Genomic DNA, 16,619 nt, shown 5'->3' with positions numbered 1-16,619 from the left:
CATAAAACTGAGCCTTTTATGGAGATGGACCAGGATGGATTTCAGATGAATGTAAAGGGTGAGAGCCTCGAGCAGGTTTAAGTGAGTTAGATTAAATATCCACAGAGTTATTAACTGAGGTTTTGGTCCAGTGACTTCATGATATTTGGTCTTGAATAATGGATGTTGTAACAAGGATGTCAAGACTTTGGCATAAAGTGTATCCCAATTCATTACGTTTTAGAAACTGAATTGGTTTTTGAGTTTGAAGATGCTGGTTCTTCCTCCCCCAGCATCTCTACACAATGTTACTCCAACGAAAAAAAGCACAGGGAAAAGTCAAACACTTTGCAAAAGAACACAGACATCTGAATTTAATAAATTATAAAATTAAAGATTCTAATTTGTATATACATTTTTAATATACAAGAAATGGCTATTTATTGCAATTTCTGTTAAGGCATATGTAAGTGAATGGAAGTTGCATATAGATATTCAGATGAACATAGCTAATACTGTGCATTGTAGGTGAGTAAATAAGACACTAAATGCATTACATAATAAAATAAAACATAAACCCCTTTGAGTACTGGTAAAGCACCATTTCTAGAATTCCCAAAATATCTGAAAGCATTCTATGGAGATGTTGTGAGACTCTAAATATTGAATGGATATATGAATATAAAAAGTGATGCATTCATTACTGAAATTTTTAAAGGACTATTGGTGAAAAAAGTGGCAGTAGATTGGAGCCAAAGGAGCCAAAATTGGGTTGGGATCTTCTTTTTTGTTTTTCATGAGGGGCTGTCACTTGGATTTTACTTTTAGATCAACAGAAAAAAGACAATTTAGAAAGCTGTGTAATTGCATGGTTAGATGACAAAATGCATTGCTTAATGGGAGCACATTGCTTTAGGTCTCAAGTCTCTGAGATGGTCTCTGCAGGACTATATTTACTTACAAATCTGCTTTAGTTTCTGAGGATTAGGTTACACTGAAATACCACTCTCTGCTCGTTATGTCTCAAAATGCAGTACCTGGGCAACAATAAAGTGTTTACTGGAGACCCACTATGATGATGCTCTTGCCCAATTACAGAATTGTAGAAAAGAGGAAACAGTTGTCAAAGTTCAACCAACCAGAAAATGAACAAAATTTCCACTAGGTGACATGGAATGAGGATGAGCCGAGAGCAGAAGCCCACCCATTGCCTGGGGCTGCTTTTCTATCAATAGAGCTCTGCTCTGTGTTTTCTGGTAGAAGGGAGGTTCGTGGTCTCAGGTCTCCCCACCATCATGGGGAACTGCTGAAAAACAAACCTGAAAAATTCACGCCAGCTTGGCAAGAAGGCATCTTTCCTGAGGAGACTTTGGTTTTTCTCCCTTCATAACAGCAAGACTGTAAAGAGAGGGCAGCTGGTGGCTCTGCTCCATAGGAGATGGACCAGTTTGTGGCCATCAGCATCTCACTGTCTTGAGCAATCGAGACTGAAGCTCCTCTTGCAAATATCATTTCAGTGTTCCCCAAATAACAGCTAGAGAAATATTCAGTAGAATTAAAATCAGCGAGAAATGAATCAAATCTCCCAAAAGGTGAGACTGAGAAGGGAGCAAGGCCTTCCTAAATGCAGATGCCACCAGACATTGCATCAGGTCCCTGATGAACACCAGCCCTAGTGTAGCACCACACCAGCCTTCCAGGAGGTGGGTCCTGCTTCAAGATGCAGCAGAAGTTTCCACCCTATCTGGAAAAATGCTTTTGGTTTGTTTGATTGTGAACCAACTCACTCTGGAGAAAGAGCAAAGCAGTCGAGTTGCTGAACTTTGAAACAGCTTTGCAAGTTGAGCTGTGTGTCCACACTGTGCGTGAGCGAGCAAACCCCCGTGAATTGAGCTTGCCCAGCCTACAGCAGCCCTGGCCACTGGGAGACACGGCTGGAACCACTCAGCACCGGGCCACTTGGGCCTTTTTAAATGTTGGATCTCCTCACTGGAACAGGCCTTTCCTTGTGCTCTTTGCAGAAAGGTCACTTGAAGTTGCAGCAAATAAATTCCTGCCCCACTTGCTATTGGGGCACAACTTAGAAGTCCTTTGGACAGAAGAGGCTTTTGTAAGACAGCGTGTGAGCTGTGGGCACTTCCTCCTGTAGCGTTTCTTCCCATTGCCTGATTGACTAAGCCTGTTTCTGATGCTAAGGAAGAACAGAAGCTATTCCATGGGTTATCTCAGCCTCTGGACGTCAGAGGAATTGGTGTCCACAAAGTCCCAGAGAGCAAGACTGGTACCATCCAGGCAGCAACCTTCTACTTCCCCACCTGTGTAACATCAAGCCCCAACCCCTTTCTACTCTGGGGTTTATGGGGGCTTTTCCTAAGTTTATCATAAGTTTGGCTATGAAAAAGATGGTGATTGTGGTTTATTTTTTATTGTCCACCAAACTAAAAGCAGGCTAATAACCTGAGGGGGAAAATATGAGTTTCACACTAACCACATCTTTGTAAAGGAAATGTGGAAGGCAAGAAATACTCACTATGTCTACAGGCTGGAAGCCCAGCTGCAGCTTGTGTCTCCTGTGGCACAGCAGCTGGAATGATGTTGATTTAGACACATCTTCCTTGCTTATAAATAGCATGGTGGGTTTTTTCCTTCAGTGCTCATTACTATGCTGCTCTGTTTTGCAGACATGACTTGATCCTATGCTGTTACTAAAACTTGTCCTGTCTACAGGGAACCACAAATCCCTTGGCACGAGGCTCCTGGGGCCAGTGCCAGGCTTGTCCATGCATCAGAGTCTGTAGGGGCAGGCGGGCCATGGAGATGGGCTGGGGCAAGCAAAGGCTTCTGCATGGCTACTACAGATAAGCAATCTTCGACCGCAGGGAAATTATTAATGTCTCAGGAGTTAAAGTCTGGGGGGAGAATCCTGCCACTGCCCCTGCCAATCACTGCTCAAGGCTGCCAAACTGTGGAGCTTTACTTTTACATTTCCAAACCAGAACAGATTATTTTGTTGCTTGTGCTGGCTGCTGCTTTCACATCTGCAGCCATGTCTGCTTGGCCCAGGAGATGTTTCCTTGTGTCCTGGTCTTTTACCAGGCCCATTGTGTTTCTTGGTCTTCATGGTCTTCAGTGTAATTCCCATCTCTCTACTAGCTGAGCTGCTCCTAAGCACACACCCAAGCGCATCACCCTGGTCCTCTGTAAGATGAAACGCTTGATGCCATCACACCAGCTGAAAACATTCCTTCTCTGCGTTGGCTAGTATCTCCATGAAGTATTTTTCTTAAACCAGATCTTGTCCTTCAAAGACTTCTGGCCTGAGAAGGACTGGCTTGTTCTGAGGAGGACACTTGGCACCTTGTTCAGCATGGTGGTGGAGGGCAGAAGGCAGGGTGGCAGGAAGCCACATGTGGTTCACCCTGCAATGCCTCTGAAGGTCTTTGTCAGCAGCCAGGCCACAGAAGAGCTCACATGTTGCTGGAAACTCAGCACTTTTCCAATAATTATGACTGTATATAGAGGCTTATTACTGGCACTGCTTGAAACTAAGACCAGCTCAGGCTGGAGGATGAGATCTAACTCTCAGACTGGAAAATCTGAACTAGGAGCCATCAGATCAACCAGTGGTAAAAGGAGGATTTCAGGGAAGCCCTGGGCTCTGCAGGAGGTTTAGCAGCAAAGGGGAAACAAATAGAAGAGTCCAAGCCAGGAGACAGGAGAAAAGCTGCTCAGATGCAACCCACAGCAGGAAGCAGTACATGCTCCCCCTCTCTGCGGTTTTAGAGCCAAGCTGAATTCATTTTCTGATCTCCAACAAGGAATTTAAAATGATGATGAAAACCATGATGACCCTGAGGGGAAAGGGAGTACTCAAAGGGTTGTCAGGTTACACATCTTAAACGTTTCTAGCAGACCTGGTACTGTGAGTACATGTGTATGTGTGGATGTACATGTACGGGAACAGCAAACAATTGTTCATTTCTGCACCAATAAAGCTGTCCTAAGAAAAGGAAGATAATACAAAATTATTTCCTCCAAAATAACCTCATCCTATGGGAGAAAAAAAAAAATGTTTTCTTAACAAAGCACCAAAGATAAGGCAACAAGAATCCAGTCATCTTTAAGTTAAACAGTATCTGGTTAGAAAAAGAAATCAGACCAATAAAAAAAAAAGCACCAACCAACAAAGATCACTGAGGCTGTTGCATTACAGGGACTTAAAGACTATCAAAAATATGGCTAATTGTAAACAGAAAGAATAGGACGTTGTCAATCCAAGTTGGTCAGATCTACCCTACTAAATGTCTTACATGTATTCAAAAATTTAGGAGAATCCTTTGAAATTGTTTATGGAAAGATGTAAACTACTGTTTGCCAGTTTTTAATTTACACATAAATATATGGCTACAGAATTTTCTCCATATTTTGTTAGGCAGTCCCAGTTAAGAAAGCTATGTAAGCACATGCCTAACTGTGCCTAAAGGAGCAGCTCTACCGAAGTCAGATAAACTTAGTCTGGTGTGTCCTTAAGCACCTTCCTGAACCGGGGGCTGAGCTAGTGCCCGGGTTTATGCAATGCACAGAGCATCACAGGACTGCTGGCCACCTGCTTGTCAGTGTTAACGGGATTTGTTATGTCTTGGGACTGTTTTCCCCATCCTACCTGTAACTCCCATTACTATTCCCAAGCAGTTTTACACAGGCATAGAAGACTTAAAAGAGCCTATAAACAAGAAACCTGCTAACCTGGTCTAGGTGTTACGCATCATTTGGATTCAGTGAAACGCTGTAATGATATTGCACTAATACTCTACCGTACCCTGTAAACCTAGCCGTCAAAGTGTTCAGATTAACACTTATGAAACAATCTCTCATTTCCATTTATAGTAGGCTTGAGAATTTGGCATCTCTGCCATAGCACCACTTTGATTTTTCCCATTTTTAGTCTCTACGACGTGGGCAATACTATGAAGCCGGTAACATCTCTGTAAGAGAAAAATGTTTGTGCCATATTTCCATTTTAGTTTATTTTCCTAAGAGTCTCTTTTTTCATTTTCTCGGCAATCAGCTGTTGAATTCTTTGATTCCTTGTCTTTTCATAAGGTATCCTTCTCCGTGTAATGATGTTGTGCTGTGATACTTCATTATCCAGCCCATCAATTTTATAGGGAACATCCACCGCATTGATTTCTGGGTGCTCCTCCGTTGCATTGGAAGGAGGCGCCCGTGTTTCGGAAACAAGAGGGGGGCTGGTGGCAGACTGTGTGGTGGACACTCCCATGGGAGGACTGAGGGTGGTCAGGAGCTCCTCCTCAATGACATTATTCTTATTTACGTTAGAATCGGTTACATTGCTGTCCTCTGTTATGTTGCTGTACATGTTACAGGACTTGCAACACAGCTTATTGTAACCAGGAATCGAGCAGTAACGAGATAGAACCTCCATGCGACAAAACATTGACTTGTCTCCTTGACAATGATCTTCTGAAAGAGAAAAAGGAAACAGATAAATAAAGAGCATCTTCACATGAATCAGAAAAAGAAACACAGCTGAAGCTTTGGCAGTGGGCAGAGGGTTTGGTATTTAAAGTAGGATGGAAAACTGGCAAATGAGCAGGCTTAATGTTAAACCTAAAACTCAATTCACTTTAAGGGATACAAAAGCTGACCTGAAGTCTGTGTACCAGCCCCTTCCACACTATAGGCCAGGTTTTAAGCTGTCGATAGCTGTTATGACAGTCTGCATCACCATACAGGCATAACGGCAAATCCTCATCTTGCTGACCTGCAGGTGGCAAAATGCAGGCTCAGGTGTCAAAAGGGAGCTGCTCACACTCTTCTACTGTCTGAGGAACATTAACAGGCACCTACTCAGAGGTTACTCAAGCCCTTGTGATTTTTGCTCAGAGGAGGCAGAGGACCATACGAATTGATAGATAGTGAGGTGTTAACAGGCTCCTTGGAGAAAAAGCTACCTGTCCTCCGTCCTTCATGCAGCTCTAGAGCTCCTGTGCCTCCAGGCTGACGTGATGGAGCCGGGAACTACTGGGAACTGCAGTGAAGAAAAAATCCCAACACATAGCCCATGGTGAAAGACAGAGGAGTCAGAGGGCTTGTGGAGAGGAGAGGGCTGAGGAGAAGGGGGAGCTGACCAACATTTGCCATTAGCAGTAACAAAATATTTTTTCTGTGACCACAGTGCTGAGACAGAGATGAAATCACTTCTGCCTCTCTCTTACTACATCTCTACCTACTCTTACAGTAAAGGATGAGTAACTCCAATTACTCGCCTTTCTCTGGAGCGTACCCGATGGCAGACAGTGAGCCCGGTGTCACTGTCCTGCTCCAAACCCCGACTTCCCCTGCCAGCAACTCCCAGCAAAGCAGAGAACCAGAGCAGGCTCAAGGTACCACAGGAACCCAGAAAGTGCAGGTGTCGCCTCTTCACTCACCCTCGCTTAACAAAACAGGGCATTATAGGTGTTTAATTGGCAAACATATCAGTCTAAAGTAAACTAACAACTACTGCTGCTGCTTCAGAACACTAGTGCTGGCCGAGGAAGGTGGAAATCCCTTCCTGACATTGTATTTATGCCCCGATTGTTTCATTTGTAGCAGAAAAGCAAAATTCTGGTTCCTATTTTCAAACCTGTCAATTCATTTTCATATTTTTCAAATGCTAAACTGAGATCCTGCCAGGAAAAAAGAACAACTCCTTCCTTAGGAACCAAAAATAGTACCTTGGGTTTGGAGACATTTTCAAAGCAGTCTTTAAGAGCTGGGAATGTTCATATCTACATGCACAACTCTATACAAAGGACTGCATGTGTCTATACAGCCTTATATATTTTTCCCATACCAGATCAAGTCCCGTTTGAACATTTTGCCTTGTGTTGCATAACCTTAACACAAGCTTCTCCAAATGGCTTGCAAAATAAAAGCCAGCAGATACAACCTTTAAACGTGGTTCCAACATGGCAGATCTCTTCTTGGCTTTGTAAGAACCACTAAAAGCACCTTTAGAAAAATGCCTTTTTCCCTATCAAAAATACATAATGTCAAGCTTAAATCAAACTAAAACTGCATTATGTAAAATGTTTAGTGACATCTGATAAATTATATAAATACATTCTGTAACTTAGGAATATCAGAATGAAATTTTTATCCTGTATCCAAACCAAAAGTTTCAGATTTGCTGAACTTTATTTTAGTTGCAGTGTGCATGACAGACTGAAGTATATCTTCAAAACATCGGTAAGAAAAAAATAAATCAGTTTCACAGTCACTTTGGTACACATTAGTCTCATAAAAAAATATTGAAAAGCAAACTGAATTGGCACATCTTTAATATTATGTTAAATACATACAAAACACTAATAAAATATCCCTGATAAACCAAAGTGCATATAGACATAGTGCACAATGCCCAGATACCTTATTGCACCATTCTCTATAGCCACCCATCTCTTGAAACATCACTAAACATTGTCTATTTAAAGGTAACAGTCATGAATATATTTATACAGTTAAACACCAATTATTTTACATAACAGTATTCAGTGCCAGATATGTGTCTTTGCTTTTTCACCTTGTCATGTAAATTGTTAACATGTCTCAGGAAATTATCATATTAACAGCAAAATTTAAATATGTGATCACATGATAATGACAAGTTTGAAGTGCTACACTGTTGAAGACCCAAAAATTCAAAAATGCCACTTTTCCAAAGAATACGATCAATGCAATAAGGTAGCAATTTGCTCCAAGACTGCGCTTTTAAAGTCGATACGCTTCCACTATTGGTACTGACTGTCACAAACAGGTTTATGACTTGTGAATTCCAAATCTTCAACACAAACACTGAAGGTGAAGCAAGAATGCCAGTTAAATTTCAGTAAGTAAGGTCACAATCCTGTCTTGATGAAGATATGGATATGCACTGTGCAAAGTAACCTTGGATTAAATTTACTGCCTTCTAGTACTCGTCATTCAAGTAAAAACACTCCATATGAATATTAACTCAAGGTATGAGTGTAGTCTTTATATTTAAAGCTGGATCTGGTAAATTAATGCCATTGACATTTCAACATTAAGGCATTTTTCTAAAATTCTTCTTCTAAGCAAAAAAAAAAAAAAAAAGCAATAAAAATTGAGGTAATTCTGTAGTAGTTCACACTGTTATGTTTGCCAGTTGACACATCTATAGAGCACACACACACACACACACACACAACCGTACCAGTCGAGTCAGACATGCACATGGTGAAAAAAGACCAAAGATGGAATGAGTATAAACAGCTCCACGCTGAGCAGCTGGAGACATCGTAGTCAATGAAAACATCATATTGCCTTCGCCAGGTTCAGAAAAACATCACTACGCAACCTTCAACATGGGCCAGGCCCGTTCTGCTTCGGTTCTGTTTCTCAAGTGGAAGTACGCAAAACCGGCAAAAACTGTGCGACAGGAAAAATGCAGCTTTTCACAAGGAAAAAGATTTCAAACCACCACCAGGGGTTTGGCAAGAGCGGACGGCATCGTGGCAGCACAGAAAGTACTGACCAAAACTGAGCTTCTGCTTCCCGGTGAGCCCTCCATGGGTTACAAACACAAATGTGAGGGTCAGGAATAAAAAATGGGCAGCGAGGGTGAGTAAAGCAACGGCACCACAAAGGAAAATGGAATGAATCAATTCTTTCACTCATCAAACTACCCTGTCAGCAAACTGAAACTAGAGAGTTACAAGATTTAGGGTTTTTAGATAAAGGAGAACTTTAGCACTACAAGGTGTCATTATTGTGATGTGATCACATTCACAATAAGTTCTCAGTTTTGCTATCAAACTGAACATCATGAACCAGTAAGAGCCTTTTTTCACCATCACCAAGCAACAAGCAAACCGATCCCAGCTCCCTTTCAGAGGACTGCAACATACTGTGGAGATCCAACTTCACACATCCAACACTTCAAGACCTCCACCACCAGTGCTACGCAAGCTCCAGAGAAGAAAGACACCGAGCACCAAGTGCCTGGTGTGAAAAAAGATTCAGCCCAAGATTTTAACTCGGCAAAGTCAAGGGAACTTTCCGCATAGAGAGAAGAAGAGAGCAAAAGGCAAAGTCCACATTCGATGTGGCATGCATTTAAGGGCAAAGGCAGAGTTATAAATGGGTCTTTTACTTGAAGATATTTTCTGGATGGGGTAGTCTGGATCAGGTCTTGACAGCCATTGTATCATGTAGGTTTTCTTTGAAGGATCAGAAACATTTCCTTGAATAGAGGGGAAAAAAAAATAAAGATGTAACACAAGATATATTAGTATGAAGTAGCTGACCTGTCAGAAGTGGATAAGCTAAGAGAGCGAGTGGGCTCCAGTGGTGACGGAACCCAGGGAAAAACCAAGGCCAGGCTGTGTAGTTTTGGGCAGAGAGTGCTCTTTTGCCAGTTTGCTACAGCTTGTACCCAGCACTTGACAGCCCACAAAGACAACAGCCTGAAGACCAGCTCTCCAGCAGCATTCTCACAGCAGCAATAAGTATGTCCTAAGATATATCCAGTCTAGGCTAGTTATGCTGCCTCTTTAAAATCTTTGTATTGGAGACCATAATTGGCAGATCATTTCTAACTAATTAGAAATCATAAGCTACTCTGAGACATACATCAGGAATAAAAGAAAAATATTAATTACTTAATAACAGGAATATGTAAAAGGATCTCACAGGCATCATTTGCAAACAACTGAAAAGCTAACAAGGACAAAGGCATTAGTGTCCTGCATTAAGCAGGAACAAATTTATTATAGCTTAAAAAAAATTTGAGCTAGATAACCCCTGAAGACAACCCGTGCTTGACAGAATGGAAAAGAAACCTGGGGCTGTTGCTGGAGGTGGGGAAAGCAAAGAGGCATCTTTATATGTGATGCTCTTGATTAGCTATGACCCACCAGCCTCTTGCCAAGCACAGCCGGTCTCATGGCGTGGGGCCAGACTCGGGCAGCGCTGCTGACCCCGGGGAGCGCCGGATCCAGCCACCCCTGCTGCGCTGGGCTCTGCCCCGGCCTCTCATGCTGTCCTGGGGCAAGTGCTGCTCACCACTGTGACAACAACCATGTGCCCAAGAAGTCCATCAGCCACGCAACTCTACATTTAGACAGTCTGCTTGAAACCGGGGCTGTGGAGAACGGCCATCCCAGGCAGGCGCAGCACACAAGTGTAAAGTCAATGACAGCATTTCAAATAAATGGAATCATTATAATTTATTTCAGTAAGTAATATATGCTAGAGAAGAGAAGCACTTACTTGAACATGGAGGTAGTCTGCAAATCCTGACAGTCTCAGGTTTACTTTCTTTACAGAGGCCGACAGCATTGTCCCTGGTCCGGCACAGGACCGGGCGATCCTGTGTGCCATTGCCACAGGTGACAGAGCACTGCAAGGAGATGCACCAGTTAGAGCCCCAGCCACCCTTTGGAAACAACAGATTAGAAATTAGTTTTTAAATTTTAAACCACTGCCCTTGATTTGAGCTGACGTGGTGCACTATTTGAACCACCACAGCACCTACTTTAACTAAGCAAGAGGGAGAACTGCTGCTTTTTGTGGTACACAAGTAATTGTGAAACACTCCAAGAAAGAGTTTATAGTCTGAGCAATAAAGAAACTGTACATGCGGGGCATCTATTCACAGTGTGCACCAGAGATGGCATTGCTTGTTACACTATTCAACCCAGTGAGGATAAAACTGTTTGTGCTTATTTGTATGCCACAGTTCCAAAACAAGATGTTGTATCTCCAAATGCACCCACATTTTTTAAACAATTTAATGGAGCAATGCTCAGGAGAACTGTGAGGATCTCATGTTCAAAATTGTAAGAACAATTTAATGTTGCAATATTCTACTCGCATTTATTGCCTTTTGATGACTGCAAAGGTTTGCAACTATGACTGGATGGAACTTCGTATTGCTCCTGTAAATACTTCAGCAAGAAACAGTCTGTGCACGGTGGCATTACATTTCTCGCTCGCACAGTGTGTTAGCCAAAAAGCCAGGGATGGAAAGCACAAAATACAATACCACCCAGCTCCTGACACTTGTTCTGGGTGTCACTGAATTCTGTTTTACGCATGGCAATGGCAACAAAAATGTTTCGTGAACAGGTGCCCTATATTTCCATAGTAAATTACATGAAAAACTCTGTCCTTTGACTTATGAACAGAACCTTTTGAGACTGAGCAACTGAATCTGCTGAAGGCCTTTACATCAAAGATACTCACACCTTTGAATCTCCATGAGTGTTGGTGCCTAACTTCCTTAAGTGCCATTAATCACAGTGTCTGAAGACTTTAAAGTCTTCTGTACTTGAAAGAAAATAAAACAGGGATAAAATAATTAACTGCCCTTTCCCCAGCTTAAGCCAACAGGTAAATGATTGTGAGCAGATGGTAGGAGACAGTTTGCCTGATGCTGCTGTCTTATACGGGTGGCTCATGGGGTCTGGATCATCTAGTACTGCCTCAGGACGGCTTTACTGGCTGTTTGACCACCACCACATCTTCATCTAACTCACTTTCTGTGGCATTAGTAGCAGTGGAAGCAATACATCATCTGCATAAGTATTAGTTTACTGCGTTAACACATTTGAATATATTCAAATATTTTCTCCCCTGCATTGGAAGAAATCAGTAGCTTGAGACCTCCAGAGAGGGACTGACCTGTGACCAGGGTCCTATTCTCCACTGCGCTGGGCAAAGCTCCCGGTTGCAAGGCCTCCTGCCTTCTGGACGGTCGTTGTTGCAGTACTTGGTATGAACAGACCGATTTGTATTATCGTGTAGGGGCTGGATACATCGGACAGATCGTACTTGATATCCTGTTTTCCCACAACTTTTGCTGCAAGGCTCCCATTCTCCTGTAACCCATCTGGGGTGATGAAAAGAGAATAAGTTGAGTAAAATTCTCCTAAATTAGGTGAGTTCAAACTGTTGAACTGTAGCTCTTAAACACAGGTTTAACAGGACATTAATACTGGTTCCGATATGGAAAAAGAAGATATGAAAAACCATAAGCAGTTATAGGTAGTTTTATTTGATGGTGTCCCTCAAAAATCAGTAATAAGACCCAGATCTTTAAAATTACTCTCTCATTATCTCCGAGATAAGCAAGCATTATTCTTCCTTTGCTTCCTTGGCTTTGATTTTAAGCTGGCCTTTCTAAGACTGCACATAAAAATGCAGCAGGGTGTTTTTGGTCAAACGCAGCCACCCAAGGGTGCTGTTGAGCTTCCCGGGTCTTGGCGCATGAGCTGTGCCTTGTCTACAGGGAGACCTGAGCACACCCCAGCCATTCCCACAGCCCATTCTCACAGGACTGAATCCCAAACATCTGGGCTAGAGATGCAGCTCCAGCCTGACCCACATCTGGATACACCTGGACCACATCCCTGGCCATGCCAGACACCAGCTGCTGAAGCGAATCCAGCTACACCATCAATGCTGTGTGTGCTGAGCTCAGGGAACCAGGGTCCTCAGTATCATACGTGGTTCATTTTGGGGAAGGCAACACTCCGCTCACTCAGAAAGCCTGAGTTGATAATGTGTAAATCAATCTGGTCACTGAAAAATGTCACCCATGTTTTGTAACGTGACATAGTCAAAACCTCTGCTGATCATCCAAACTGCCTCAAGAATTACACCTACAAATTGTAAGGAACTTAGAGAAGAGCAAAAAGGACAGACAGGACCAGAGGGAATTTATGTAGACTACTGAAGACTTGCTTATAATCAAGCAAGTGAAGACATACAGCAGTCTATAAATAATTAGAGAATGCAGAGATTTGCAAGAAGGAAATATTGTTCAATGAAAACAGTATTCACATGGGACAAACTTAACCAAAAAATATACATAGTCTGAAGAAATATCCTGAGTTTGAAGGAATTGGCCTAAGGCCTCATAAAATCCTGGTTTTAGAAATAGTCAAGACATAGCATGGGCACAAGGCAATGCACTAAATGCCCCAGTTAAACAAAAAGTGGCAGTTTCACCCAACTTTCTCTTTGCAGCCTATTGAAATTACACAGCTGTGGAGGAAGGCGAGCGCTATGGAACACAAAACCATGAATCCCAAGGTGATTTCTGAGACAAACATGATTTTTTGCCAGCAGCCAAGTAGCAGCACATTAGTGCAGTGAGTGTCACAGAGCTTCATAAAATCTCTTAAATAATTGCCTCTCCTATGTACAAGTGGAGAATGCTCCAATGCCATTCTATGGAAACGGAAACGAGTGAGACATTCAGGAATCCAAGTACAATTTAGGATCCTATTGAGTCTTTGTGGTACCTGTGTCCAATTATATTTGCAGCTGAAAGAAGAACACAGTCCTTTCCGGAGAGGCTGAGATACAGTTAGGTCATTATATCAATTCCAATAAATAAATGTTAAACCCTGACACATGCTGAGTTTATGGGACACAGCTTCTTGAGTTTTCTACGTTTCAAATATTTTTTTTAAAAAAGTTAGGAAATATTGTGTGGTATGTTCTACTTATTTGCTGTACTTCCTGGAATCTAGACTTGGTCCCCAGAGATAAAAGCTGGGATCAACATACTCCTTTCTTGTTGTGGTAGCAACGTGAGGAGTACATGAGTCCTACATGTGGCAAGAGTGACCTGCTGCCAGTCAAAAAAAGCATCTGTAAAATGTGAATTAAAATATTTGTAACAATTGACCATGTATAGCAAAGGTGAGGGTACAACAGGCATACCATGCTGTACAAGGGCAGCCACAGAAATCTAACAGGCCAAGTATTTTTCCCTGTGTATAAATGTCCAAAAATATGTCATCAAATTTAGGAAGATTTGGATTTTAGACTCTGTATGACATTGTTTTTCTTATGTAGCACTCTGTAAATTTGTTCTTACATGGTTAATTCACACTCTGTAAAATCAACTGGCATAAATTGAACTTATGTCTATTTTTTATTACCTCAAGCTGGCCTGAATACAGATGTCTGGATCAAGACCACTTCTAATACAACTTATTTCAGAAGTAATAGGAACCAGCAGCCCCAGAAATATTATTTCTAGAAGCAGAATATAGCACCACATCCTCACAGTCCTGTGTTTCTGTAATGATGCACAGAGGTACTTAAGGGCCCCCATGTTCAAGCAGCCACGTATCGAGTTGGAAAAGCAGAGATCAAGCTTAAGTCACCTTCTTTCAGGTGACAAGTGCCAGCTGGGTACAATGCCTGTGGCAGCAGTGCTGGTGGCAGCGATGCTTACATGGGCTGGGAGCACTCCTGGAGGTTGCACACCCTGCGAATGGGCTTTGGCTTTTGGATCAGCTCGCAGTAACTCCGATGAACCATCTTGTGGTCTGTCTTCCTCCGGCAGCCGTATTTTGTGAATTGGTAGCCTGAAGAAAGACACTGCTCTTTATTTTCAGTACTGGTAGATCTTACACAGGACTCAGTTTCAAACAAACTGCACATAGACTGTTGAAAGTTGCAGGTGGAGCTACAGGTGAACATGCTACAACAGAAACTGTAAATTGTACCAGATAAACACTTATTCATGGAGGTTTAGCACCCAGAATTGCTCATTCCCTTTATTTTTCACTACAGGCTAGAATGAGAAAAACAACATAATTAGCATTTCAAAACCGTTCTGCAAACCCGCACAGCCACACTCAGTGGCTGTGAGCTGCCCATCGGTCTGGTGAACAGCACCAGGGTGCACATCTGGCCCCCAAAGCAGGGTGTGCGCATTGCAAGGGCCACACCACAGGATGCAGATTCACTAAGAGCTGCCCCGTGGCACCTGGAGGTTTGGCATCCTCTTGTCTCAGAAACCCTCATCCAAAACTTGCACATTTGTACTATTTTTCAATTTGCTAATCATAAATCAGAAATGACCCACCCCAGATCTATGATACCATTTTAGTCAGATTTTTAACTCCATTATCTATTTATTTATCTATTTCTCAATTTAAAGAAAGCCCTCCCATACTCCTGGTCTCCCTAGTGTCTTGTGGCAATGAATTCCACACGTGGTGTTCATTCTTTCAGTTTTCTCTTAATCAATTTTGAATGCTTTGGGGTTTTGTTTTTTACCTCCTCCACAAGGTTTTGAACACTGAGACCATTTCTTCAGAGCCCATTCATATGACACCGAATCCTCTTCCAAAACATTATTGTTATCTACATTCAGGGAATCTTCATGGATCATGTACTTGTAAGTCAAAGATATCTTGGCACTACCATGAGGAATCACCTAGTAAAACAGATACAGGGGAAAAAAAGATGTGAAAGGCTGATATGAGAAGCTATGTGAGATGACGTGAAATAGCACTCATATGGCTTGGATATAAAAACATCCCCGAAGGGATTTAAACCCTTTAGCTGCACTCAACACTTTTTTTTTCCTGATGAAAAAATATCTCTATCCTTATGACACAGAGTTTCTAAACTGCATATTAAGAAAGACTGTTGTTCATTTAGCCTGATTTTTCTTGCCAGCATTGGACTGACTTCCCAATACTAAATTTTTTCCATATCCCATCATAAAGGAAGGAAATGTACTAAAATGATAATGGATAGCTCCACTGAAAGACAAGGGAAATCCGAATGCACTGAAAGTGCTGAAGAAAATTGCTTATACTTCTAATAAAACAAATATTCTTATGATAATCCTGGGAATTCTGTGAAGACTGTTACTTAATCCTGACAGAAATATAAACTAAGACAAATGCAAGAAAACAGAACTCAACGTGAATAAAGTGCAAAATATTGGTCCTTTGAAAGCATAATATTTACTCCTTCTCTGACCTGCAGCTGGTATAGATCAACACACTACAGCTGCTTTCAGAGGGATTTTGGATCGACCTGCCTGTTCGTTGCAGTCCACTGTCTGCTGGTTTGCAATGAAAAATGAATATAGTTGGGTGGGCTTGGGAACTGCAGAACTGGCTGTGCCCTGACAAAGTGAGCCTGGAAGGACAAGGATCCTGCATCTGCCTTTGCAGGATACATTTTCAGAACATGGATGGGAGGAGGAGCTATTACATCTATCTGATAGGAACAACTTTGACCTTTTTAAACTAATGCTCAGTGTCAGAGTCTTTACACAGTGGTCATTTGCTGGGCCATCCACAGGAAATAATCAGGAGAGCTGGTTGCTCAACACGTAACCCTGAGTTACTACAACTCTTGTGCAGAGCAATGAATTCAGAGAAACAAATTAAAATACATCTTCTATTGTCTTATAATTGAAGCAGATGTCTTCTCATAAGTCACAAGAGGAATCTAAAATATATTATAGCACATTATGGCTCTGTAACTCTGACATTGTGTTCCGTGGAAGATAATTTTCCTTTGACTTACCAGAATAACTATGCCATTACGCAGCGGCCCCATGGTCTGCACGGTTTCTCTATCATCATCATTCCGATATTCCCACTCCACACCCATGTCAATAAACACTTTAGAATCCGGCACATAGTTGTCTTCACTTAGGATGAATTTTCCCGTTTCACGATTTTTAATTGCTAGGAACAACATAAGAAAAGTGAATACAAGAGGTTCTCTTCTGAGTTTTGTTCTGCTCTTGTCCCAGTGTAAGAAGCAGAAAAGGCCAGTGTGCATTT

The 16,619-nt window shown here is 42.0% G+C and overlaps 1 protein-coding gene across 1 annotated transcript in view; it reads right to left on the bottom strand.

Annotated features, from left to right (window-relative positions):
- Positions 1 to 323: 323 nt before the first annotated feature.
- ADAMTS2 (ADAM metallopeptidase with thrombospondin type 1 motif 2) overlaps positions 324 to 16,619 on the bottom strand; it is a gene marked incomplete at its 5' end in the record, with an annotated part of 181,132 nt that continues 164,836 nt past the window's right edge. The window contains 7 exon segments of the mRNA XM_082063720.1: positions 324 to 5,463; positions 9,158 to 9,247; positions 10,276 to 10,405; positions 11,689 to 11,896; positions 14,258 to 14,390; positions 15,088 to 15,247; positions 16,357 to 16,520. Of these exon segments, the coding sequence (XP_081919846.1) occupies positions 5,000 to 5,463; positions 9,158 to 9,247; positions 10,276 to 10,405; positions 11,689 to 11,896; positions 14,258 to 14,390; positions 15,088 to 15,247; positions 16,357 to 16,520 (1,349 nt within the window). The 3' untranslated portion in view covers positions 324 to 4,999.

The sequence above is a fragment of the Streptopelia decaocto genome (assembly GCF_964273445.1).
Source record: "Streptopelia decaocto genome assembly, chromosome: 12".
Lineage (NCBI taxonomy): Eukaryota > Metazoa > Chordata > Aves > Columbiformes > Columbidae > Streptopelia > Streptopelia decaocto.
This window is presented reverse-complemented; position numbering and strand designations above follow the sequence as displayed.